This window comes from Tympanuchus pallidicinctus, unplaced genomic scaffold, assembly GCF_026119805.1.
Source record: "Tympanuchus pallidicinctus isolate F22 unplaced genomic scaffold, pur_lepc_1.0 scaffold3, whole genome shotgun sequence".
In the NCBI taxonomy this organism is placed as follows: domain Eukaryota; kingdom Metazoa; phylum Chordata; class Aves; order Galliformes; family Phasianidae; genus Tympanuchus; species Tympanuchus pallidicinctus.
The window spans coordinates 59,040,096-59,066,692 of record NW_026294747.1 but is presented as its reverse complement, the minus strand read 5'-3'; the positions used below and the strand labels follow the sequence as shown (position 1 = coordinate 59,066,692).

The following is a 26,597-nucleotide window of genomic DNA, read 5'->3' as shown; positions in this document are numbered from 1 at the left end:
AGCAGTTGTGGGGTTGCTGGGGAGCAGTGCTCTCCCAACCAGATGGCCTCAGGGCACAGAGCTGCTCCTCCTTCGTGGGCTCCATTGTGCTGCAGCACTGTGCTGGAGCTGCCAGCCCTGGGGCAGTGCAAAGTGCTCGGGGAGCTGCCCTGCTCCTGAGATGCTGTGGCAGTCGGAATTGCAGCTCTCCTGCTTGCCTGAACCAAACGGTCCTCCCACAGCTTCTCAGGAGGATGCAAAGCTTTGTTCCCAATGGAGAACACAGGCCAGCAACCTGCACCCTGTGGAATGAGGGTGGGGTGACTGTGCAGGGATATTGGGGTGCTACAGGTCTCTGCAGTACTGCCAGCCCCCACCAGGCAGCCCCCTTGGAGGTACCAGCAGTGGGACAGAAGCAGGGGCTCCCAAAGCACTGCTCTGTGTGGCAGAGCCTGGGGACAGACGGCGATGGCTGTGCTCTGATCAGGACCTGTGCTGTGGGTGGGTGCCTTGTGGGCTGCTTCCCAACACCTGGGGTTGGGTTCCACCGTGAGTGCAGCTCTGCAGGGAGGGCTCAGCACCGCAGCTTCGGTGCTGGAACGGTGAGCAGCCATGCGTTGCTCTCGGGACTTTTGCACACAGATCCTGGGCCAGTGGCTGGAGGGCTGCAGGGCGAGAGGCCCAGATGGGTGTGTGAGGAGGGTGGAGGCTTTTCTGGACACTGGAAGGCTCCAGGAGCACATCCTGCACTGCCTGTCCCCCAGCTGAGCTGCTCCATCTCCTGCCCCTCTCGCAGCCACACGGCAGAGCAGCGCAGTGGGATGGGGGCCGTGCTCTGAGCTCCCTCCTCTGCTGCAGCCTCTGCTCCTGCGCTCAGTGCTGATGCTGCGCCTGGAGCTCCACGAGGTCCTGGAGGAACTGAAAGTGTTTCCTTGCCTCTGAACGCCCGTCTCAGAGAAGTGGGTTAATGAGGGACGGTGCTCCCCCGGCTGTGTGTTACCAGGGGTTCCTAATTGTGCACGCATTGTTTCTGGCACCACTGCAGCCCGGTGGTCCCGGTCCGGCCCGGCTCCTTTTGGGCCATGCTGCAGCAGTGCCCAGGGCAGCAGCTCCTCCTCCTCGGGAGCTGGGATCATGCTGGGAGCTTAGATTACATTTAAATTGCCATTTGCATTTTCCAATCAATACGCGACTTTACAATTAAGTTTGGTGTTAAAATTCTTAGCAAAAAAGTGAGCGGAAGGGAGATTTGTGGAGCAAACGAGTCCTTTGGGGGCCATGGCTGCTCCCTGCTTCATTACACTGCATATTGCTACTGCTGCTTTTACGGAGCACCGCCGCCATCCGAACCCAGCAGAGGCAGCACCGCACCGGCCGGCGGCGTGCGGGGAAGGGGAGGAAGCGTGGGGATGGGAGCTGGTGGGCTCCCACTTCCTTTGCTCTGTGCACAGCCCCTGTGCTGGGGAGGAACTCTGGAGGAGTGAACCTGTGGTGAGGAGCAGCACGGCCAGGGGGTGCGCAAGGAGGGGATGCGCCTGCCTGCAGCCCTGCCGGGGGCTGTGTGCCCCTGCGGCTCCCTGCCTCTCTTGGAGCACTGGCACAGGCTGCCCAAGGAGGCTGTGGATGCCCCATCCCTGCAGGCATTCAAGGCCAGGCTGGATGTGGCTCTGGGCAGCCTGGGCTGCTGGTTGGCGACCTGCACACAGCAGGGCTTGGAGCTGGATGAGCATCGTGCTCCTTTGCAACCCAGGCCGTTCTGTGACTCTGTTATGCATGGAGAGTTTCCTCCAGGAAAAAGCAGAGCTGGGCCAAATCTCCACAATCTGCCATCGCAAAGAAGTGGACTGCAGGGTGTGCAGCCCCAGTGCAGGCAGTGCAGCAGTGCCACCGGGACCTGCAGGACCCCCAGCTGCTGTCCCTGCCTCTGATACAGCAGCAAAGGGCAGACACAGCCAAGCACTGCCCCTGTGTTCCGCTGCTTCCTGCAGCGTCTGTCCTGCGGCCCCTTTGCCCTTGTTTTCTTAGGTGCTTACTCCCAGGTTTGGATTCTTGTGCCTTCTGGCTGAGTAAACTGGGCTGCCTGTACTCGGTTCTCTGTTTCTGGGTCTGTTTTGGCTTCTGTGTGTGAGGTTTCGGGTTTGCAGCTGAAGTGGCTGCAGAGAGCTCTGTGCTGCTTGGGGGCTCAGCAGGGGCTGCAGTGGGGGGGGCTCCACAGTTGGGCTGTGGGCACCAGCAGAGCAGGGGGCAGCTGGGGGTGGAGGTGGCAGCGCTGTGACAGGCGGGTGGACTGGGTCCATATATGGCCTGTGGGGTCGTGGTGCCTATTGGGGTCGTGGTGCCTATTGGGGTCGTGGTGCCTATTGGGGTCGTGGTGCCCATGGGGCAGGGACTCACCCAGTGACCGTGCCAGATGTGTAACTTCTGTCAGCTCTAGAGCAGGTGTGCTTGAGAGAGGGCAAATAAATGCTCCCAAAAGAGAATCCACCATTTGTCCAGGTTGGCTGTAACACTGAGCCATCTTCACGTGTGGGGTTTTGTAAGGGAGAGGGCTGTCACTGTCAGAGTGCGTTGTGCAGCGCAGCAGCGATGGGTTTGGGGTGAGGGTGGGGGGGAAGGGGAGCCCTGGAGGTGCTCCTGGTGGGCACCAAGGGCTCTGCGGTGCTCCCATAACACAGACAGCACTGAGGGAATGCGCGGGCTGGAGGGAGCCGTGGCTGAACCACAGGCATCACAGCATTTCAGCTCGGTGTGGGTTCTGTTACCTTCACGTTCTCTGTTCATGCTTTCCTTGGGCTCATTACGTAAAGAGCAGGAGTCAAATGCAGATGGGCAGACCTGTGTACACATATTTAGACTGGACACATGTTTGCCATTTATCATCACTTGTTCCCGTCAGTGATTTTGCTGTGAGAGCTTCCACCTGGCTGGTTTATGTCTGTTAACAGCTGTGTGGATCTCATACACTTGGATGGCCCAGCGGCTGATCTTTCTGTTCTTTTCTGACCTCTGTGATTTCAGTGTTACGTACTGCTCAGTCAGTATCACCAAAACAGTGCCTGTTGTCACCGGGTGCTGCAGCCATCCGTGCAGCATCACACAGCCCTGCATTTCCATGGGGCAGACCCAGCATCCCCATCTCCAGGCAGCGCTGCACGCTGTGCACAGAGCTGCTCTGTGGGGAGGTGCTGGCATGGGGCCTGGAGCAGCGCCTTGCTGTCTGCCCAGAGGTCCCTGGATGGGCCCGCCCTGCAGCCCGGGTGCTGCTTGTTCCCAAACCCCATCACTCATCCATCCCTTTGTCCCCATGCTGGCTCTGTGCTGTCCCATCCTCCCTGCTGGCAGGGCGCTCGGTGTCCTCCCCCAGGCTCTGCTGCAATGGCCTCATGCCCGCCTTGTTGCTGCCTCCCATCCTGCCTGGTGCAGATTTCATAGGGTCAGAACTGGACTGGGAGAAGGGGAGGAGGGGAGCAGCCTTCAAAGTTGATTTAATCCATGAAAGTTTGTTCTGGGCCGGGGTGTTGGGGAGGAGGATTGTGGCCATTCCCAGGCCCTGTGAGTGCGCAGTGCCTGGAGCCCACAGGTCGGGTCTGGGGGAGCACCAGGTGGGAAGGGGTGCACCAGCACCTTGGCTGCTCCGTCTCCCAGAGTGTGTCCCTGCCTCCATCTGTTAGACACCTCTAGGGAGGAACTGCCGGCACCGAGGGAGCATCCATCCCTCGTGGCTGCCTCAAAGTATGGTCACCACCTCTCCTGAACGGTCCTTATCCACCCCCCCATCTGGGGCTGGAGGAAGGTGTGGAGCAGAGCAAGGAGTGCAGTCAGTGGTGAGGTTGGGCCCTGCCTTGCTTTTACGCCTTCCTTCAGCACAGCAGGAGGGGTGGTGGGACAGGGCACACGGACAGCCTCACTCTGAGGACGAGGTCTGGCTGGGGAGTGATGGGGAGGGCAGGGGAGCAGCCCACTGTGTGCCAGTCACAGAGAGGCACTGCTGGCAAGGCTCTGGGTGTTCTCACGGGTCCTGTGTGTCTCGTGGGGTGGCCGTGGGGCTGGCTGGGAGCTGCCTGGACCTAATGAGGCCTGAGGCTCTTGTCATTTCTCTTACAGGGCATCCTGCTGAAGCGCAGCGGCAAGTCACTCAACAAGGAGTGGAAGAAGAAGTACGTGACGCTGTGTGACAACGGTGTGCTCACCTACCACCCCAGCCTGCACGTGAGTTCTGCTGGCGCGGGGCGAGGGGCAGGCAGGGCACGGCGGGCCCCTTTTGCTCCTGCAGGTGCCACGGCCACAGAGAGCTGCTGGCAGAGAGTTTGGCGTTGGTGAGGGCTGCAGACCCAGAGCGTGGGGTCATTCAGCAGAGCTGGATCTTAGCAAGGCCTGGAGGAAACCGTGTCCCTGCTCTGAAGGCTGTGTCTGCAGTGCCAGACTGGCTGGGAGGAGCTGATGGGAAGGTAACTCAGCGCAGAAAGATGCTCGGTAAATGCATCTGTCCGTTTCCCGTTGCCCTTCGTCAGCCCATGAAGGCAGGGGCTGCTGCCTCCCCACATCCCGGGTGAGGAGCGGGCAGAGGCTCCTCGCAGCCACGTCTGGTGCTGCCATTTGGGAGTGGAACAATTTTCCTGGCTGCTGGGTGTTGGGTAATGGGGACGCAGTGCCTGCGCGGAGCCCGCCGTGCGCCAGCTCTCCATGCATCCCTGATCTCCTCGCTGCTCGGCTCAGGCACGCAGCTGCTGCCCTATCCATCTCTGTCGCCTCCCCACTGTGGGGCTAATGACTTCTTCCCCGTTCCCTCTTGAGCACAGTTTGCTGCTGGAGCAGTGAGCAGAGGACGCGCACACCTGTGACACCCGCTGCAGCCGGGCTGCGTTGGCTGAGTCGGGGCGCAGCCCCCACAGCCCACACGCTGCAGGCCCCTCTGCGTCCCCATTCCCTCAGATGTAACGTTTGAGTGCTGAGCCCCATGGGCAGCCGTGCCTCTGATTCTTGGGTTGCTGTGCTGCGTCCCCACATCCTGAGCCCCATCCTTACCGAAGGAGCCAGTCCTCCTGTTTGCTTTCCCTGATTCAGAGGAGTGCTGGAACAGTTGGTTTTCCTTCGCAGCCTTGGAGCTGTGTGGTGTTCTGTGTGATTTTGCAGCCCTCTAACTTTGCAGCCCCGTTTTTTGGTCTTTATTGACCCAAAGCGGGAGGCAGTGGCTGCTCTGAGCTCACATGCGTGCGTGGGTTTATCAGCTTTCCATTGGAGGCATCATAGGGCCGCTGTTAAAATCAGTGGCAGAGGCAGAGCAATTGGGGATGTTGTTTAACTGCTCTCAGCTGATGCTGCTGCACACTGGGTTTGTCTCCTCTTTACTCCATTCGTTCCTCAGGGGGTGATCTCGTTTGATGTCAGTTGCTTTCCTTACTTCACTTCTTTGGTGTTTCGTTTCATTTCTGTGCTGCCTCGAGCAAAAATCTGGTTTGCTTCCACCTGGTGCAACTGGTGATGCACAGCCCATAGCTGAGAGGTGCGGGTGGGCGCCTCCTCCCCCACATCTCTTGGAGAGCTTTCAGCCTTGCACCAGGGTAGCGGTGCCCCCTGTTTCCCTGCAGCAGAGACCCGTTATGTGTGGGGCACGGGAGCCTTTCCTCGCCTTCCCTGCATGAGGGTTGAGTGCAGGGACAGCCTTTCAGATTGGTGCTTCCAATGGGGCCCCTCTGAGTCCTGCCCTCCCATCTTCTGTGGTGAACCAGGGGGTGCTTCCTGCCCTCTGGGAGCACAAAGTGGGCACCTGTGTTACAGTCATTGGGGTTGGCAGGGCCCTCTGGGGGTCATCGATTCCAACCTCTTGCTAAAGCAGGTTCCCTGCAAGACATTGCATCCTTCACAGGATGTGAAGCAGAGCTCATGGGTCAAAACTGGGCCTGATGATTTGTCCCCTCACTTGTGGGAATGCAGGCAGTGAGGTGAATGCAGGGCACAGAGCCCAACCCCCCCAGGGTGCTCAGCCCCAGAGCATCTCTGGGCAGCCCGCTCTGGTGCTCGGCGACCCTGCGCATAGCTGGGGGTTGAAGCTAGATGAGCACTGCGGTCCTTTCCAACCCGTATGGTTCTATGATTCTATGATCTCTCGGCTGCTTTGCGTTCCAGTGGCATTCCTCGGGGTTGTCCAGGTGTTCCCTGCCCGGGATCTCTTCTCTCTGTCATCCCTCTGCCCATCGCTGCCCAGCAGGGATGGGAGTGGTGCCCCCTCAGGGTCGTGCTTCTCATCTCACCCCCAAAGGTGTCCTGTCAGGGCTGTGCACTCGCACCTATTCCAGGCGCTGTGTCTGGGCTCCTCCAGCCCCTCCTCGGCATTGCCTCTCTGCAGTCACACAAGGGCTGTGCTTCGCAGAGGGGCTGCTGGCACACGGATGAGCAGCAGCGGCTCCAAGCCCAGGCGCTCGGGTGGCGCAGCGGCACAGAGCTGTGCAGGTAGCAGAGCCGGCGCTGCGCAGCGGTCAGAGCCCCGCTCTGTGCTGACAGATCTCCTCCCTGCGCCTGCATTTCTGCCACCTTCCCACGTGTGTTCAGAGGCAGGAAGCAGTGAGCAGGGCGAGCTGCGCGGTGCGGTCCGGCACCTCCCCGGCCGCGTGCGCTGCTCCCACTGGCAGGGCTGAGCCGTGGCCGCGCTGCGCTGCGCGGAGCCGAGCGGAGCAGCTCCCATTTTGCAGCCAGTGGAGCCATTCACACAATCACCTTCTGTTAATTCTATCTGCAACATCAATTAAATTGTTTGTAGAAACTAATTGAATGTGGCTTAATCACACATCTTAATAGCTTTCCACGCTTTGAACTCGTTGTTAATTCCAGTAATAAAATGAAATGAGAGAACTGGCTGGGTAATTAGCGAGGAGGCTTGGGAAGAAATTGCTGTTTTATGGCGTGCAATAAAAGCGGAGCGCCGGTGACCGCTGGCTCCGGCAGGCAGCCGGCGAGCGCCGATTGTGCTGAGCCAGGGAAATCCTGCGGCCCAGGGCTGCGCCGGGCCCCTGGGTGGGAGCGGTGCGGGGCGGCGCTGCGCTGGGAGGCGCTGAGGAGCCGCCGGGGTTGTGCGCGCATCCCCACCGCTGCGCGGGTCGCGGTGCCGGGGGCTGCGGTCGGACGGGGGCCGCCCCGCCGCCGTCGGTTGGAGCGGCTGCGCCTTGCTGGCTGCGCTCGTCTCGCCGAGCTCTGGAGCAGCGGTTCGTGCAGCACCGGCTCGGATCCGGCCCCTCGGCGACCTCCTTGTGAACTGGAGCGAGCCCCGAGCCCCGCAGCTCGCCCCACGCGGCTGCTGCCTCTCGTCTGCCCGTCATGGAGAAGAGAGCTGGGGCTGCCCCACAAGCCTGGAGGACCCAGAGCCGGGACGGGGCTGGCACTCCTGGGCTCTGCCGGGACCACAGGCTCAGTGCTTTCCTTCTGTGTGGGCCCAGGGAAGCGCGGCTGGGTGCAGCACTGCAGGGTAGGACAGATGTGGTGGCTCCCAGCACAGCTGCAGCCGTGCTCTGGCTGAAGGTGGGCGCTGCTGGGAGGGCGGAGTGATGCTCGTGGTCTCCATGTGGTGCGCAGTGCTGTGCCGGCAGTGGGGGAAGCGCCGAGTGTGGAGCGACTCAGAGCCGCAGAGGTGCAGTGCAGAGGGGCGCTGTGCTGAGCTGAGCCACTCTGGGTTTGAGTCACACCAGCGGGGACCGGAGCTGGAGTTCCCACATCACATTACCCACGTTATGCTGCACTGTCATCTGCTGCACCTGAGCGCTGTGATGCAGGAGCTGGGATCTGCCTGCTGTCTGCGTGCCCCTCTGCCCCATCTGTCCCCACCCCCAGGCAGGACTGTACAAAGAGATCCTCACAGCACACCAACTCGACCTGCTCTCGCTGTGCAGGACCCAGCACTCCTAGGTCCCAGCCCAGAGGAGCAGCATCCTGGCCCTCCGTCCACTTCCTAGGCTGCCTGCAGGCTTGGGCAGCAGCGCTGGGGTGGCTGTGGGCTGTGGGATGGCTGCCCCTGAGCTCAGCTCGGTGCCCCTGTGTGGGCTGGACACCGGTCACCCCCAGGGGCTGCTATCAGCCACGAGCGTGGGGGGATCCGGATGTTGGTTGGATGGAGTGAATGAGAGAGGGGCTGAGAGTGACGGGCCGGGCCGTGGCTGATCTGTACCATCTCTGCCATAGGACTACATGCAGAACGTGCACGGGAAGGAGATCGACCTGCTGAGAACCACAGTGAAGGTGCCTGGCAAGCGGCTGCCCAGGGCTTCGGCGGCAGCGCCCGGCGCGAGCCCCAAAGCCAACGGGCTGGCAAAGGAGCGGAGCAGCACACAGCTGGCAGCCAGCACGGGTAGGTGGTGGCGTGGTGTCCGTCCCTCTGCACGGCTTTGGCTCTGCCTGCAATAACATCCTTGTAGGTAAGCACAGGAGGAGTGGGAGAGCCAAGCGGACGGGGAGCTGCGTTGGGAGCTGCTGGCAGAGCTGTGGGTGCCCAGCGGCGCAGTGTGGTTGGAGGTCTGTGGTCAGCAGTGTTCCCCAGGGGTCGGTGTTGGGTACGGTGTTCATCATCATTAGTGACCTGGACGAAGGGATGGAGTCCATCCTCAGCAATTTGGTGATGGCACAAAGCTGGGAGGAGCTGCTGGCACACCTGAAGGCTGCGCTGCCATTCAGTGAGACCTGGACAGGCTGAGAGCTGTGTGGAGAGGAATCTTATGGGGTTCAGCAAGGACAGTGCAAGGTCCTACATCGGGGGGAATAACCACAGTGTTGGTACGGGATGGGGCTGAGCTGCTGGAAAGGAGCTCTGCAGAGACAGAACGGGGGATCCTGGTTGACCAGCAATGGACCAGTGGTTGGTGCCAGGCTGACTATGAGCCAGCAGCGTGTCCTCACCTCGTGCCTTCCCTCTAGGGGACCTTTAGGGGGGCTGGACTAGAAGGTCTCAGGAGGTCTCTTCCAGCCCCCAGGGTGCTGTTGGGGTGGTGGGGGCTGTGCTGCCCTTCCTGCAGCAGGTGGGCAGCACCTGGCTCTGCTGAACAGCAGCGGGAGCTGCTCATGGCTTTTAGTGCTCTGACTGCCTTTGGTGTGTGCTGGTGTCTCTGGGTAACCCCCAGGTGGCTGCTGCTGGGTTCTAAGTATGGCATGAGTTGCACGAGCTGCTGTGTATGGAGGCAGCTGCTGCAACATAAAGTGGTGGAAAACTGCAGGCGATGTTTCTTGACCATGGAAAGCTCTGTTCTGCTCCTCCCTGCTACTGTGGCTCCTTTTCCTTCTTACTTTTTCCTGCGTCCATACGATCCCAGGGAGCTGCCCTGGGATTACTGTCACTGGGCAGCAGCCACCACACGTGGGGCTGAGTGGGTCCGGGGGGGCTCAGTGCCAGCTCTTGTGGTCAGCAGCACCCAGGACAGGCACTGCTGTGAAGCACTGAACCCTCCTGACCCACTGCAGGTTGTGCAGAGCCATGCTCGCTCTGCAGTTTGGGTATGGCTGCAGTGATATTTGACCAAGGATGTGGAGCTTCTGCCTGTAGTCTGCCTCTGCTCTCTGCTGTTTGCTGCTACTTCTTCACCACCACTGCCATGCGCCCTCAGCATGCGGGAGCCCGGTGGCAGCTCTGTCCCTGCACAGCACTGCTCAGACATATTTGCAGGGTGCTGGCTGTGATGTCTGCACCCACAGTTACCAGAGCTGTGAGGAGGATTCAGGCAAGGCACAGAACAGCTCCCGTGATGAATCCTGCACCATGTACCCCATGTCCCCCCCCCCCTGCAGCTGTCCTGCCCTCCTGTGCTCACAGCTGGGATGTGGGATGGGACGTGGGTTGTGATGTGAGTTGTTCCTGGTCACTGCTGCCTGGAGCCCTGCGTGGGGCCTCAGCCTCACCTGCAGCAAGAGGAGAGCAGCACAGGGCTGTGGTTGGAGCTGCAGCTCCCTGGCAGGGAGTGTGATTCAGTGCTGACGTCGTGTGTCAGGAGCGTGGTGGGCTTAGTGCTGTTTGGAGCCTTGAACACCAGGTCAGGTATCTTCCTACAAGAGACGCTTTGTGTGCGCTGCATGGGTGCTGCGGGCTGTGCTGGCATCAGATCAGTGAATGTGGGATCCCCATTCACACACTGCCTTCGCTCTGCACCCCTGCATAGCACACTCCCCAGCACCATGTCCCCCCAGCACCCTGTCCCCATAGCACCGTGTCCCCCCAGCACAATGTCCCCACAGTGCTGTATCCAGCACTGTCCCCCCGCAGCACACAGCACCGGGGATGGGGCAGCAGCCTCAGGTGTGCGTTGGCTTTGCACAGCCGTGTGGTGCTGCACACAGACAGCACAGCAGTGGGGCGCTCGGCGGGGCTCTGCTCAGCCTGCTCTGGTGCAGCTGATGGCTGGGTGGAAGAGCTCCGCTGTGGTAACAGCTGCTCCCTGGGCACCGTGTCCCTGCTGTCCCTCTCTGGGCAGTGCAGCCCCCAGCAGTGCTGTGCCCGTGACCATCTCCAGGGCTGTGCTCTGCAGGTGGGGCTCTGCTCTCCCCCAGCAGCGTGTGGGTGCAGCACAGCGCATGGCGAGGTTGGAGCCGTGCCACTGTTCTCAGGTGGGGAGAGAGGAGGAGGGGGAACGAAGTTGGAGTGCTCTCAGCGTGCCCAGAGGTGTGCGGGCAGCACGCAGCGCTGCTGGGGCTCCGGCCGAGCTCCGGTGTGGGGCAGACACAGCACAGAGCTGAGTGAAGGGATGGAGAGCTGCTGGTATGGGAACTGCACGGCTGGGCTCAGGGATGGCCGTGCCCAGTACTGCACTGCTCACATCACACATTCCCTGCACAAACACTGCTGCTGAGGCACAATGTCACGCTGCAGCTGTCGGCGTTGGGATCTTCTGCCCATGTCTGCCTCTGCTCTACGTTTCGTTGCAGAGGTGCAGAAGCGTGAAGTCACAGAATCACAGAACATCCCAGGTTGGAAGGGACCGTAGGGATCGTTGGTTCCCATTCAGCGCTGCAGCAGCTCATCTCTGGGCTTGTAACTCCTCTGACACGCGGTGCAGAGCTCGGCTCCCAGCCAAAACTCTGTCCTCAGTTAGAAGTGGTTTCATATCATTGCTGTTTTGTTCACCTCCTTGTGCCCCGGGTGTCCATCAGGCTGTGATCTGAGCTGTTGCAAGTTGCTCGTTGAGAACTGCATCCCCACAGGCTGTGCTGGCAGGGCGGCCTCTGCTTTGCTCTGCTTGTTTAGCCTTCACTGTGCAATGCACTGCCCTCCTGCCTTCAGTCCCTCCATGCAGTTGTATCAGTGAGGGCCAACCAGGGGCACTGCAGTAGCTGAGAGCTGGGTGCAGTCCCACAGCTGGCTGAGTGGGGCTGAGCCAGTGCTGCACGCAGAGCTGGGCAGCAATGCAGCTCTGCAGCTGGGTGCTGGGCAGGGCAGGGCACTGCGGGATGGTTGGGGTGCTGCAGGGTGCTGCAGAGCAGTGCGGTGTCCTGGGAGGTCCAGAGGTGCATGGGGAAGGAGGGAGAGCTTCCTTCCCACACATCCAGGGCAGGATCTCTCATCCCTGGGATGGGACTCATGTGCGTGAGGGCCAGCAGCCCATGGTGTCGGTGGTGAGCAGATTTAGACAGTCCGTGGTTGTTAGCATTCATGAAGTGTCATCCTTAATATAACAAACAGTCCAAGAAGTGTTTTGAGTCTCAAAGGTGCCATTTCTTCAGTGTGCTGCTAATGCCACGTGGATACAGAGCAGGGCTCTGCAGTGGGGCCGGCTGTCTGCCATGGGGCCGGGTGTCTGCACTGGGGCTGCATGTTTGTAGTGGGGTCAGGTGTCTGCAGTGGGGCCAGGTGTGTGCAGAGGGTGTTGTTGGTCGGCTCCCTTTGGGGCTGCAGCTGCTAGAGATGGACTGGGGCTCATGCGGTGCGTGCTGAGGCAGTGTTATGTAGGAGTGATCACTGTGATGGTTCCTTCTGGATGTGGAGGGAGAAATCTGATGTTTCAGTGCCACATGGTGAGGGCTGCGGAGACCCCTGAGGTGTCACAGGGAAAAGACAAGTGGGTGCTGCTCCTCAGACGGGGTTCAGGAGGGTTCTCAGCAGTGCCTGCCCCGTGGGAAGCAGGGCTGCGGGGCTGGGAGCTGTGCTGCCCAGGGCGGTGAGGGGATGCAGAGCACAGAGCCCAGCAGGGCTCCTGCAGTCAGGGACAAGCAGTGCTCACTGCGTGGTGCAAACCCAGCAGCGTCTGGGCTGGGAGCACCAGCAGGACGGGCCCTTCTCACCTGGGAATGCATTCTGGGTGTGAAGGGCTGCACGCCTGGGGTTTGGTGGTGTATCCCTTGTAGTGTGGCAGCGTGGGGTTGGGTGTCTCCTCCTCCAGGATCACTGCTGTGCTCTGGCTGTGGGTCAGCAGCTCACCCCTTCTGCTTTGGTGCCCCATCAGTGCATGTTTTGAGCTGGAAGGACGAAGGCAGCTCTCACTCGGATGGGATGGAAAGCATCCCAGGGACCACGTCCATCACCTTGAGCCTGGTCTGAGCACAGCTGTAGCCCTGGGTCATTGCTTTGCAGAGAGGCCCTTCTCCCAGCACAGGGAGATGCACGGAGGCCACTGCTGGTGGGCTGTGCTGCGTGCATCCCCGCACGCTTAACGTGGGCGCCCGCGGAGCCCGTGACTCTGCTGCTGCACGGTGCGGCTGGACACAGGGCCCCGGTGAGCAGCCAGCAGAGAAAGGGGAGGATGGAGGCGGCTCCTCAGCTCCTCCTGCTCGTGCGCGGTTGCTCCTGGAGCCGGGGAGGCGCTGTGAGCGCTCGGTGCTGCTGGGGATGCTGCTCACGGTGCGGTGCGTGGTGGCGCGGGGTCCTCGCTCGCCCCCAGGTGCCGGGAGCCCATTGCGCCGCCCGGTCTCCGCTGAGCCCCCGCCGGCCGCGCTGCCCCCCAGCGCAGTGGATGGGCTCCCCGGGCCGGGTGCCGCGCCTGCTGTGCTCGTGTCACGTCGGGCTCCGTCGATGTTAACATCTCATTATCTTTGTTACTGTAATTACATTATCCGCTGCTTTATGCAGAATTATTCTCCGAGGACTAATTGATGGATCCATGTTTAATTCATTAATCATTAGCATCAAATTCGACAATTACAGTGCACACTGATTGTGGAATTTCAAATGTAATGAGGGAAGAATTAACAAAGAAAAGGGAAAGCCAGTTTCCCGGCACGGTGCTGCTCGCCGTGGGGGACGCTGACATTGAGGGAGAGCAGCAGCAGAGGGCAGCGCCGGGACCGTCCGGTACCGGAGCCGCCCCGTCCGGTGGAGAGGCTGGGACGGGTGCGCGGCGCTCAGCGCTCAGCTCGCGGCGGAGCCGCCCCGCAGCGCCCGCAATCAGCGCCACGCAGAGCTCTGGGAGCACGGGGGCGGCCCTGCGGGACGTGGGGCGGAGTGCAGGAGCTGCGGAAAGGGCGCACGGCCCGCGGGCTGCTCTGTTGTCTGCACGGCGCTCTGCGGAAGGAGAGCTGGGGCTGTGCAGGGAGAGCCGTGGCAGCTTCTCCACCTGGGTGCGCGGCTCTGCCTGCAGCGGTGCCTCACAGCTCTGCTACGGACAGGGGCAGATTCTGCTTCGGTGCTCCTCACCGCCCGGCTGCCTCTGCATCAAGTCATTGCAACCCCAAAGTGCTGGGTGTAATGCTGGGTGCAGTGCTGGGTGCAGTGCTGGGAGCAGAGCTGGGTGCTGGGTGCAGTGCTGGGTGCTGAGAGCAGTGCTGGGTGCAGTGCTGGGTGCTGGGTGCAGTGCTGGGAGCAGAGCTGGGTGCTGAGAGCAGTGCTGGGTGCAGTGCTGGGTGCTGGGAGCAGTGCTGGGTGCTGGGTGCAGTGCTGGGAGCAGAGCTGGGTGCTGGGAGCAGTGCTGGCTGATGGGTGCAGTGCTTGGTGCGGTGCTGGATGATGGGTGCAGTGCTGGATGCTGGGAGCAGTGCTGGGAGCAGTGCTGGGTGCTGGGAGCAGTGCTGAGAGCAGTGCTGGGTGCAGTGCTGGGAGCAGTGCTGGATGCTGGGAGCAGTGCCGGGAGCAGTGCTGGCTGATGGGTGCAGTGCTGGGTGCAGTGCTGGGTGATGGGAGCAGTGCTGGGTGCAGTGCTGGGTGCAGTGCTGGGTGCTGGGAGCAGTGCTGGGAGCAGTGGTTGCTGATGGGTGCAGTGCTGGGTGCAGTGCTGGGTGCATTGCTGGGAGCAGTGCTGAGAGCAGTGCTGGGTGCTGGGAGCAGTGCTGGGAGCAGTGGTTGCTGATGGGTGCATTGCTGGGAGCAGTGCTGGGTGCATTGCTGGGAGCAGTGCTGGGTGCAGTGCTGGGTGCAGTGCTGGGTGCAGTGCTGGGAGCAGTGGTTGCTGATGGGTGCATTGCTGGGAGCAGTGCTGGGTGCAGTGCCACCCCGTGATGGAGGCTCTGGGGCAGTGCCTGTGCTGCTGCACAGAGCAGAGCATCACTGGGAGTGGGAGCACGAGGTCCCAGGAGTTCCTCTGTGCAGGACCTTTGTTCCTCCCAGCAACACCTTAAGGGTTATTTGTAGTCTAAGAGTAAAGCGCAGATCAGAGATTGAATTTGTTTGTAATTAATACTTTTCATCATGAATCATGTATAAAATAGTGCAAATTCATATTTATATTACAAATATGCACTATAGCATTCAGGTGGTGACACCTCCTGCATGTTTACCCACTCCCTTCAGCAGGAAGATGAGTCCCGAATGCGAAGCAGAGCCGCTGCCCTCAGCGTTGTGCTGCCAGGACCTGCGGGGCCAGACGGGAGCAGGGAGCTGCAGGAAGATGCAGGGCTGAGCCCTGTGTGTGCCCTGTGCTGCAGGCACTGGGATGCCACGTTCCCACAAGGTGTATCTGCTCTCTCTCCCTTTGTTATTTATTTTTGAGAGGGAGCTGAGGCAGAGATGAAGGCAGACCTGTCAGAGGCGCCTGCTAGCCGTGTGCCCCCAGCTCAGAGCTCAGGAGCTGCTGTTTCTCCCCAGGAACTTGGCCTCGTTTAGCCCTGCTGAGCTCCTGTGGGTGCTCAGTCCCCTGCTGGGCACTCAGAGCAGGAGGCACTTTGTTAGCAGCTCTTACTGACAAGTCTTGGTGCAGGTGACGTGAGCAGGGAGTTCTGCAGCAGCGGCCAATGGTTGACCAAAGGTTGGCTGAAGGTTTACCAGCAGTTGACCAGTGATTGACTGCAGGCTGACTGTGAGCCAGCAGTGTGTGCTGGTGGCCAAGAAGGACCCTGGAATGCAGTGCAGAGAGTGGCCAGCAAGGTGAGGGAGGTGATCCCCCCTCCACCCTGCCCTGGGGGGGCACGGCTGGAGCAGCGCACCCAGCGCTGGGCTGCCCAGGTCCAGGCAGATGGGAACTGCTGGAGGAACCCAGGGGAGGATGCGGAGATGGTGGGGCCTGGAGCAGCTCCTGGTGGGGCCTGGGAGAGCCCTGGACTGCATGTGTGGAGGAGAGAAGGCTGAGGGACCTGAGCGGTGCTCCGTGCAGTTGCTCCATCTGTGCAGTGGGGATAATTGTGCACAGCCACATCCTGGCGATGCGCTGAGCTCAGTCAGCAGTGCTCAGCCACCACCGCAGGGCGCTGTCGTGTCCAGGGCTGTTGTCACAATGTGCCTCACCGTGGCTCGGTGACATTCACAGCACGGCGTCACCCTGCATCCTCGCATGGCAGCGCGGCGTTACGTCTCTGCGGTCAGGCTGTGGGCTCCCTGCGGCCTTAGTGGGCAGCAGGATGGTTTTGGCAGACCGAGGCTGGGCTGGTGGGAGGAAGGCGATGCGTTCTGCTGCCAGTGAAGTAAAGCAGAGGTGTGTGGGGGGATGCACTGACCAGTGCTGCATTCCGGGACACGCTTTGGCGCAGCAGCGGAGGGCTGTAAGGAAGGAAGGCGCACTGGGCTGCTCAGCAGCCATCCCAGGCTTTGCATGAATGTGCAGAGTTGTTCCTGTGTTGTGCCAATGGCAGCGTGCAGCAGCAGGCAGGGGTGAGGCAGGGCTGTACGGGGGCTCAGCAGTGCTGGGCACAGCAGCTCCTGCCACTGGGCTGAGTCCTTTCGTGAGCCTCTTCATTCTCCAGTTTCAGCATGCAAAACAGCAGAGCTTTCAGCATCCAGGCAGAGCTCTGCTGTGTGCTGCCCCTGCAGCACCCACACTGCACTGCACCCTGCAGCACCCACACTGCACTGCACCCTGCAGCACCCACACTGCGTTGCACCCTGCAGCACCCACACTGCATTGCACCCTGCAGCACCCACACTGCACTGCACCCTGCAGCACCCACACTGCATTGCACCCTGCAGCACCCACACTGCGTTGCACCCTGCAGCACCCACACTGCATTGCACCCTGCAGCACCCACACTGCTTTGCACCCTGCAGCACCCACACTGCACTGCACCCTGCAGCACCCACACTGCTTTGTGCCTGCAGTGCCTGCACTGCAACGTGCCTCACACAGCCTGCTGTTCTCCAAGGGGAGAGCAGAGATTGATTTGCTCCTGCCCGACAGTACGATCATTGACCCTAATTAGAGACAATTACTGGGACTTGATACACTTGCTGCTTGCTAGAACACTAAAGGAGCAGAGCAGTGCATGGCAGGGCTGAGCAGGGAAGGCAGCTTTGGGGGGGGTGAGGAGGACAGGACGGATTGTGGCTGTGCTGGGCAGTGCTGGGGGAGGCAGATGGGCGCAGGGCAGCACACGGCTGAGGCTGCTGTGCTGAGCATCTGGCTGTGGGCACCTGCAAAAATGAAGAGATGTAATTAGCGGCCACCTGTGAAAACGTGGGTCTGAATTATTTGCCCGTGCTGCCAAGGAAGCTGGGAAATGGGGCAGCTGGTATCTTCCAGAGGGGGCTGAGGGCCCTTCTGCACTGCTTCTTCTCATAGCAGCTGCAGGGCAGGTCGGGGCCATGCAGCTCATGGGATGGGAGCTCCCTCTGCTGCACCCCATGTGGGTCAGAGCTGTTGCTGGGGCTCTGCCTGCAGCCTCGGGCTGCACCGATGCTGTGTGTTCTGCAGGGCTGCTCTCACTCCGTGCACTGCAGCGTCCCCAGCTCAGCTGTGCTGCTGGCGGTCAGTGCAGACAGTGATGCACAGCACTGCAGCCTTAATGCCGTGCTTGGCAGCCCCCATCCTGGTCGTGCTGATCTCTTTTGGGCTTTCAGCTGCATGGCACCTTTTGGTTTTGTATTTTAGGCAGTGTTGCTCATACATATATTTTCTGTAGCTCATGATTTCAGGTTTCCACAGGGACTGAGTGTCACCTACGGTCACACTGGCAGAGCAGAAGGCAGGTTGAAAATCATTTCTTCGTCACCCACTCCCTGCTCCTGCTTTCCAGCACTTTGGCTGTGCGTCTCAGAAATGGTTCCTAACCATTGTGCTGCGATGTGGTGGAGAACGAATGATGCTGTGACAGTGATACCCACAGGAGGAGCCACGCAGTGGGAATGGTGCCGTCCCAAACCCGCTGCACTGAGGCACAGCTCTGCACTGCACTGTGCTCCCTCTGAGCAGAGACCTCAGAGCTGGAGAGCAGCAGCTCAGGCTCAGGTAACCCCAATGTGGTGCTGCTGCTCAGGCAGAGGAGAGCTGAGAGCAGAAATAGGGAGCTTCAAACACGCATAGACAGCATAGGTGCACACGTGCTCAAAAATACATATCTGAGCCAATTTCACAGGGCTGAAAGCAATTAGAGCCAGATCTTTGGGGAAAAAGAAACAGGAGAAAGTGTGGAGCGTAATTAGGAGTGATGAAAGGAGCATTTGACTGGATAGCAAAAAGTCAAAATCAAAAGAGAGGCTGCGCTACTTAAAGGTATTAATCTGGGTTAGAGGAGACGTGAACTGCTCACTGCCTCCTTCCGGATCACAGCCGATGCACAGGAGCAGAGCAAGGAGAACCAGGCTGTGTGCTGCTGGCCCCGTTCATGCAGCTGTATCATCTGTCATGGAGCCATAGAACGCCTGGGTTGAAAAGGACCTCAGAGACCATCTGGTTTCAAGCCCCTGCTGTGGGCAGGATCGCCAAGCAGCAGCGCAGGCCGCCCAGAGCCTGTGTGTGTGTGTATGAATGCAGCCTCCTGTGAGCAGCCTGGCCTGGGGCGGCCACGTGCCGCCCTCGTCCTGCAGGGAAAGCCCTCTTTCCTCCTCTCTGGTGCTACTTTACTTAAGGAGTGGATAAACCCCACCTGTGCTTCCTCCTCCCTGCACGGCCCAGCATCGCCCAGCTCCGCTGGTGCAGGAGCCCATGGCGCCGTTACCACGAGGGGCTGCAGCAGGGTACAGACAGCAAAAAGTTCTTTTGGAGTTTATTAGGAACTAATGAATCCTAACACAGCGCTGCTTCATTACTACGTGGAAATAATAGAGCGGTTAATAAAGAAAGGAACCACGTGTTCAGTAAACACTTCTGTTTGGTGTCTGGGAAGAGGAGAGATGATGTATCTTAGCACAGAATGATGAATTCTTCATATTCCAGCTGTAATTAGAAGCAAATTAAACAGCAGGTAGGAGATTTAGACATGTTGGAATCAGCGAGTGTGAATTATTTAATTCGGGAATTTTGGAAGCCTTTCTCAGCTGTCTGGTGACTGCAGTTTGGGGCTGGGAGGACTTGGGGGGCTCAGGGGATGTCCTGTGATTGCGGAACGTGCTGCGCTGGGAACGGTGTGGGGAGCTCTGTTGGTGTGGGTGTAGCAGAAGAAAGGGGCTGAGGTTTTTCCAACGCTGTTTGCAAGTACCAAGAGAGGAGCAAAAACTGATAACAGAGAGCGTCTTATCAGATAGATGTATAGCAAGGTCCAGTGGCGGCTGAGGAGGGGTGGTTCAGACTGGAAATAAGCAGCACAGCTCCCACCGCCACTGCAGCCCTGGGGCTGCTCTGCTGGGAGGAGAGCCTGATTGCTGGGGCTGCTCCTCCTGGAGCCAGGCAGGCTCAGGGGGCTCCACCGTGGCCACAGAGCCCTGCAGGAGCCGTGAGGGCACGGAGCTGCGCTCTGCTCAGCGCTGGGGCGGCACGCAGCACTGGCACAAAGTGCGGCCCAGGAGCTGCCTGCACACAGTTCTGCGTGGGGACAACGGCTGCCGGCTCTCCTCCTTGGGGAGCTCCCACCCCGCTGTGCTCTGGGGGGCCCTGCTGGGTTGGAGGGATCAGAGGGACCCCGAGGGCCCCATCCTCAGCCTCACTGCGGGTCTGTGATCCGGCTTTGCCTTGGTGCTCAGAAGTGGGCATCAGCCGTGCTGGTAGGGGCAGAACTGATGTGCCACAGCTTCATCAGCGCTGGTCGGATCAGTGCACTGTCAGAGGGAAGCAGTCCTTTCCACAGTGATGCTGTCAGAGGTGACTGCAGTATTAACGCTCTGAAATGTGACCATGAATCCATCTGCTGCGTGGTGTTGCAGTGCTGTGGGCTGTGAGCACTGCTGAGGTCGCACCAACGCGTTGATGTGAAATTCTTTACTTTTTGAATTCTGAGCAAACAGGAATGGGAAAAGCTCTGCTGGTGGGCTGTGGGGGGGGCAGGGAGAGGTCAGTGCTGGGGACTGTGCTCAGAGAGGCAGGCAGTGCATTACGTGCGGCTTTCTGTTTACCTTCTGCTTTGCCTAATGGACAGGGATCCTGTCGTGCAGCTCGGGTGGTGTCACGTCTGGGAGGAGGGGGTCTCTACTGGATCAACCTACCCGTCCCCAGGACAAGAGGAGCGTGTGCAGGGCTCAGGCAGCTCCACAGGGACCCAGGATTTGGGTGCTCTGTGTGGTCACGCTGCTGGTGAGGCAGTGCCTGCAGGGAGGGGTGCTCCAGCTGTGCAGACCTGGGCACTGCACGGCCATCAGGATGCTGCCCTCTGCTGTGGGACTTCCCCAGGCAGTGTTCTGTGCTGTTTGCCTTCTCCGCTCCCTGCTGTGCATTGCACACGTGCTGCCCACGCAGTATGGCACAGGTCAGCCTGCACTGGCTGAGATGGAGATCCCACCGCCTTCCCTCCCACCTCACCCCAACCCATCCTGTCCCACCCCGTCCCATCTCGTCCTGTCCCACTCTGTCCCACTCCATGTCGTCCCCTCCCAGCACCCATCCCCTCTCAGTCCCAGGGGTGTCCCTGCTCTGGTGGCAGCGGGCTCCCTCCCACCAGGAGCAGAGAGGAGATGGATGCGGCAGTCAAGAGCGGAGCGCCAGCTAATTACCCTTCCGAGTGTGTCTTGTAAATTAAGGGCTAATTAGAGGCAAAGTCAGTGTCATGGTTTTACACGTGTTTCTGTGGTGCTGAACAAGGCAGGGAGGGGGAGCGCACGGCAGTGGGGCTGAGGGCTTTGAGCGGTGGCACAGCACTGGGGCTGTGGGTCTGCAGTACCTGGCCCCATGGCTCTGCCAGGGCCTGGCCCCATAGCTGGTGCTCGGGGCTGCAGGACCTGATCCCATGGCTGCAAGGGGGGAGACACTCAGGCTGGCTCCCATTCTACTCGTGCCCTGGCCGCCAGGTACAGCCACTGCTCTCTATAATGGAAATCTGGGCTTCTGGAACTGAGATCCCAGCACTCTGAAGCCACAGGCAGCACTCAAACATCGGTGACATTTGGATCACATTTTGCATTTTTTTTGGGGAATGGTGGGGACAGAGCTGTAACTTCATGCCCAAACCCTGGCGGTGCACTGGGGGGGATGCAGCCGTGGGGCACCGGAGAGCAGAACGCAGCTGACCTCACAGCATGCGGCAGCAGGGGAGGTGTGGGGCTGTGTGTGCAGTGCTGGTCCCCCCCAGCAGAGTCGTCCCCCCCAGACTCACCGCTGGCGGCACTCAGCAGCAGGAGCAGCTCCGTGTGTTTGCGTGGGGAGCTGGGGCTGTTCCCGTAATCCAGAAACATTTGACCCATTTCACATCAAAGTGATCTCATCTTCTTTGGCTGCTTCTGTTCCCCAGAACTTTCCTCCGTGGCTTCCAAGCTCCCAGGGATGCAGCTCAGGGGGTCCCAGCGGGGGCAGAGGCCTTACCTCTGTGTGTCCCCATGACATCCTCCATGGCGTTTCCGCTCGCCCTGTGCTCTGTGCTGGGGCACACAGGCGGTAGAACTGCGTGAGGACGGGCGCCGGGGCTGCTGGCGGTGCCTGCTGGTGCAGGTGCTTGTAGTCGTGGTGGGGACCGGGAGCAGATGGCAGACCACAGAACTGGGCCGAAGGGGGGCTGCGTGCCGGCACCCCCAGCCGCCCGGTGCCGTGTGAGGACCTGCAGGAGAGGAGGGCCGGAGCAGCCCTGGTGCCGGGCACCTGCACACACGTGGCACGGGGCTCCGGCTCTGCCCCAGGCGGCCCTCGGCTCGCGCTGACCCGGCGGCTCTCTTGCAGGCGCCCCACATTCCAGCAGCAGCACCTCCCTGCACTCGGAGCGCTCCGTCAGCGGCATCAACCTGGTGGGCTTCAGCTCCAAGCCCGACGGCATGCACCAGCGCTCCTACTCTGTCTCCAGCGCCGATCAGTGGAGCGAGGCCGTGGCGCTGCCCGGCGCCTGCCCCAACCCCGGTGAGTGGCACTGCGGCCCCGCGGGGCTGCGGGAGGTTCTGTGGGGTGGGCCCCAGCGAGGGGCAGCGCGCACCAGGGGCAGCGCAGGCTGCTCTGAGCGCCCGCCCCGCTGCGGGCTTTGGGGCAGAGGAACCCAAAGTGGCGATTCCACCTCTGTGTGCGCACGGCGGCTCCCCCCGCGCCCGCTCGCTCCACGACGTTTCAGGACAGTTGAGTGAATTAAAATAATTCATACATTTCCCAACGTAGCCACTTTGCCGAATTGGAAAATAAATGCTTTTGTGCTGCATTCATCACTCCTTCGTTCCTGGCTCTGCCGCCGCACTAAAAAAGCAGTTAAATGCACATCAAGAGTGGAGGAGCCATTTCCATGCCTGCTCGCCCCTTGTAGTTCTCATTAGCGCGGCAGCCGCCCCCCCGCGCGGTCCCAGGGGCTTTCGCAGTTTAAAGAGAGCCTCTTTATGATCATTACCGGAGTCCGACTGTGCGGGCGCCATTTGCAGCTGAGGAGGCTCCTCATTTGTAACTGTGAAAAACTATCAATTTCAGCGCGCCTGATGCAGCGGCTCCATCATTGGCCCCATCAGCTCCCTGCTGGAAGCGAATTAATCAGACTGTTACTGCTGATGGGGCAGCGCGGCGACGGCAGCGGAAGGGCGCAGCTCTGAGCAGTAATGTGCCACGGCCCCCCCAGCCCGAGCCCCGGACGCGGAGCAGCCGTGCTGCTTTGGGGATGCTCTGGGCACTGCCCTGTACGGCTCGGCCCCACAGGGCTGCTCCGCGGGGAGAGGGTCTCTGCTCAGAGCCAGAGGCCTGAGAGCACCCGCTCCGGGAGATCGTAGAGCCGTGGAGTCACACAGGACACGTGGAAGGGACGCCCCTGGCTGGGTGCCCCTGCCTGCAGGCTGCCTGGGGCCTATCCGTGGCCTTGGGCACCTCTGGGAATGGAGCACCCGCATTGCTGAGCGGCGCTGCTGGGGCCTCCCTGCAGAGTTTCCTCCCAACATGCGACCTACATCTCCCCTCTTAGTTTAAAGCCGTTCCCCCTTGTCCCTTCTCACGTGCACCTTGGTGAGCTCCTCAGGAGGGCTGCACAGCTGGCACAGACATTGCCCCAGCGCTGCTGGTGTTTGGCCTTCATGGCTCACAGGCACCCGGCTGGTCTGGGGGAAGCAGCCAGGAGCATCCCCAATTGTGCGTGTAGAGGGGTTCCATGATGAGATGGGGGTTTGGAGACCCACGGCTGGGTTGGAAGAGCTCAATGCTGAGTAATGGGAAAAACTCTCCCTCTCTCTGGAGGGAGCATTCCCATTCCTGTCCCCTCCCCATCCCACCAGGACCCTGCAAGCCCCCAGCTCCAGTTCTGTACCACTGATTGCAGGGCAGTGCAGAGAGCGTGGGCTGGGTGATGGCTGCTGTGCAGCAGGGGCATGGGGTCAGTGCAAGCTGCAGGCACCCCGCAGCCCCGAGGTATGGCACAGCAAGGGGGTGCGGGAGCAGGCAGGCAGCACAGGGGGGTGCACCACGGTCCCTCGCGTGGGAAAGCTCAGATCCCTGCAGTGCTGGGCTGGGGGGTGGGAGGCACCTCACACCTCCTGCAGGCACCGTCCTGCCAAACAGCAGAGGTAATTTATATCCATAAAGTGGGATCTGATTTTATTAGATTTATCTCTCTCAATTGCCAAGGGTGAGCTATTTCCCCGTGGATTAATAGCAGGGGAAACGCCCGCTCGTGTGTGTCAGATCCAGCAGGAGCCAGGCACGGCAGAGCTGTGCCACCACGTCCCATCCCGGCCATGCACACGTGCAGCTCAGTGTGCAGCTCCGTGCTGCTGAGCGCCGCTCTGGGCCACCAGGACCGCTCACCCCCCGTGCCAGCAGCCCTGAGGCTGCGCTCGCTGCTTGCCGGGACGCCCCGAGGGCTGCAGCTCCATGCTGGGCAGCGGGGCCGGAGCGGTGCTGTGGGCACACAGAGGCAGGAGCACATTTCGGAGAGGGTTAACCGTGCAGCGAGGGCTCCTGCGCCTCGTTGCCTTCCCCGGAGTCTGCATTTTTATGCTGATTGGAAGCCTGCGCTGTGTGTGCTGCTGAAATTGAATGTCAGGCTTTTGATTTTGTTGCTGGTCTCTAATGAAATTTGACATTTAATGGTGAGTGCAGCGGCAGCGTGTGTGTGTGTGATCGGAGCTTGATTAGCGCGCTCTAATTGACAGTAATTAGGCAGCTCCCTGATTGTTTCTAATTCTGCTATTAATTGTAAGGAACAGTATGATTGAGGATAAATTTGGTGCGTTGCTGCTGGGGATGCAGCTTCTTCAGCTCCATATCGGGAGCCTATGGAGACCATTGCGCTCAGTTCCTGAGCGTGGCAACCCCTCGCCTCGCGTGCAGGCCGTGCAGGGCGCGGTGCTGCGGAGGTGCAGGGCTGTGGGCTGCACATGGCAGCGTGCTGCTCCGTCCCTTCCGAATCAGGCATTGCCCTGCACGCTGCGTGTGCGTGTCCCATCCGGCCAAGTGCTGGCAGCGACCCTCGGCAGCCCCCGAAGGGAGCCCCCATGCCCAGAGTGACCCCACGTAAGGACCCACACAGGCCCCCACATGGAGACCCATGCAGCATAGGGACCCACGCGGAGACCCCCCGGCCCCAGACCATCCCAGCGCTGAGCAGCGCAGTTCCTGCTCCGTCTGCGGGTCGGGGCCGCGCAGCTGCGGCCAGGCAGAGCGCCGCCGCCGTCCCCTGCACCCTGGGGCGCCTCCCGCTGTACATCATCTTCTCTCTCTTTGTCCGTAGCCAACGGCACTGCCGATTCCCTCAGCTCCAGCCCCAACATCTCCACCGCCGCCAGCCCCAAGCTGGAGCCGCCCCCGTCGCCGCATGCCAACAGGAAGAAGCACCGCAGGAAAAAGAGCACGGGGACGACGCGGCCCGACGGCCCCAGCACGGCGGCTGAAGGTAGGCAGCCTCTGCTCCGCGGCGCGGGGACACCGGGGCACGGGGTGCTCCTGCCCAACTCATTGGTGCCTCTTCAGGGAGCCGTCACCCCTGGAGCTGCCCGTGGTGTCCCACCTGCGGTGCAGCAGGACTGCCGGCGTGCTGCTGTGCGCACGTTAGTGGTAGTGGTAATTATGGGCTTTAGCAGCAGGGCCGGGGGCGCACGTAGGCGTGCAGAAGCTGTGCAGACGCTCTCTACCATAGGAGCTCGTATCCGCGCGCTTGTAAATCTGCCGCACTTGCACCGTTTGAAGGCCTCACCCTCAAGGTGAGGGTCTTTGGAGGTGTTCATCTGCAGGGGAGCGCTGTGTGACGGAGCGGGCAGCGTGCTGCCGGGCACTGCGGGTGTCTGTGCCTCTGAAGCAGAGCCTGAGCTGTGCGGGGCTGTGTGAAGGCTGCCCACGTCAGCAGGCACAGCTCAGTGCAGCACAGTTCTAGGGGCTGAAGCCGTGGTTGGCCTCTGCGAAGTGCTGTGCTCAGGCGCTGGTACTGGGCGTCATCTGAGGTTTCCTTGTCCTGCAGCCAGCAGTGAGCTTCTGCAGGAAACAAACTAAGGATGGAGTTCAGGTGGCTGAAGAAGGGGGCTAAGAACAGGATCAGAGCAGATGCCGGCTGTAACACGAGGTGCAGTGCCGTCTGTCCTGCGCCATGGCCGTGCTGCTGTCCTGCCCCATCCCAGGGCAGCTGCAGCCCTTGGCTGTATCTGCTGTGCCCGAGCAGCTCTTTGTCGTTCCTCCCTCGGGAAGCATCCTGGTGTAGGTCTGCAGGGGGATTCAGCAGCTCTGGTTCAGTCCGTATGCAGTTGATCTACACCTGAATGACACCACGTTTGGGAAGGACTTTCCCTTAGTGTTTGATTCCGGTACCTCGAGCATCATTCGGGTCTGTGATGTGCACTGGGCGTCTCATGGCAAGCAAGAAAGTATTGCTGTACGTTCTTCATGTTAGACCAGTGCGTGCTTAGCTGTGATGGATGGTGATTATTGGACACTTCACTGCCCTTCCCCACATCTGCAGCGCTCCCAGCACCGTGGCAGGGAGAGGCACATTGTCCACATGTGACCTGTGGGGGGGCTGAGTGCAGCAGTGGGTGTAAGCAGGCAGTGCTGTGACCCACCCAGTGACTGACACTGCAGGAGGGCTTGGAGACACTGCAGCGTTGTAGGGAAGATCCCAAAGTGGCACTTGGGCTGATGGCTTTGTTTGTGGTATGGATGTGAAAGGTTTCGGCTCTCCAGGAAGAAGGGTGGGAGGTGCAGGGCTGAAGGGCTGCTGTTATCAGTGCTCACGGAGCGGTCCGGCCCTGGAGTGCAATGCAGATGGTTGTGGCACAGGAAGGTGCAGAGGCAAAGATCTGAAGCTGTGCAAAATTGAGTACAGTTAGTGGAGAGAGTAATTAAAAATGAGCATGCTTTGACGAGCCAGCAGTGTGGACCAGCAGCTGCTCAGAGCTTCACAATTACATGAACTCCTTCTCCAGGAGATGCATTGGTCCCACAGCTCTCTGCTCTCTGCCCCCAGTGGATGCACAGCTGCTGTCACCCCAGTCTGTGCATCTCAGCCCGTCCCATCCTCTGCCGTCTCATAGGAAGCTTTGCAGACGTGTGCCCACCCTCATCTCTCACTGTTGGCAGCGTCCTGGAGAGGTGGAGTGTGGGAATAGCACGTGGTGCGGTGCCATGCAGTGTGTGAGGGCACCAAGCACCCCCTGCTGCCCCCTCCCCTGCTCCCTGCCCACAGTGCGGTGCTGTGCAGTGGTACCCAGCCCTGCTTCGGGCCGATGGAATTAATGCAGAAGCCTGGCAGCTGTTGGAATAACGTCACTTTCTCCTGCTTCACATTCATCAACGTGGAACGTCGTTTGCCAGGGAGGTATCAGCTACCGGCCTTTGTCACGGCGCAGACCCGGCACACGGCTGTGGCTCCTGCCTGCAGCCCCTGGCACCCAGGCAGAGCATGCTGCTCCTGCAGCCGGGCTGCCTGCAGCTCCAGGGGCTGTGGGCAGCGCTCACCCATGGCTCCAGCTCTGTCCTTTGCGGTTATCCACCCTGGGGATGGCTCTGGGAAGTGCTCCATACGTCTCTGCTCCATACGAATGGCAGAGCCGAGGAGTCCTT

General features: G+C 60.6%; 1 protein-coding gene across 5 annotated transcripts in view; it reads left to right on the top strand.

The window, feature by feature from the left end:
• Window positions 1–26,597, top strand: part of AGAP3 (ArfGAP with GTPase domain, ankyrin repeat and PH domain 3) — an 84,438-nt gene that overhangs the window by 46,710 nt on the left and 11,131 nt on the right. For 2 of the 5 annotated variants that reach the window (XM_052696533.1, XM_052696532.1), the window contains 4 exons: window positions 4,084–4,188; window positions 8,149–8,314; window positions 21,315–21,488; window positions 24,280–24,441. In XM_052696533.1, the coding sequence (XP_052552493.1) occupies window positions 4,084–4,188; window positions 8,149–8,314; window positions 21,315–21,488; window positions 24,280–24,441 (607 nt within the window). The remainder of the gene's footprint in view (window positions 1–4,083; window positions 4,189–8,148; window positions 8,315–21,314; window positions 21,489–24,279; window positions 24,442–26,597) is intronic. The other 3 variants (XM_052696535.1, XM_052696534.1, XM_052696536.1) reach the window with 3 other exon arrangements.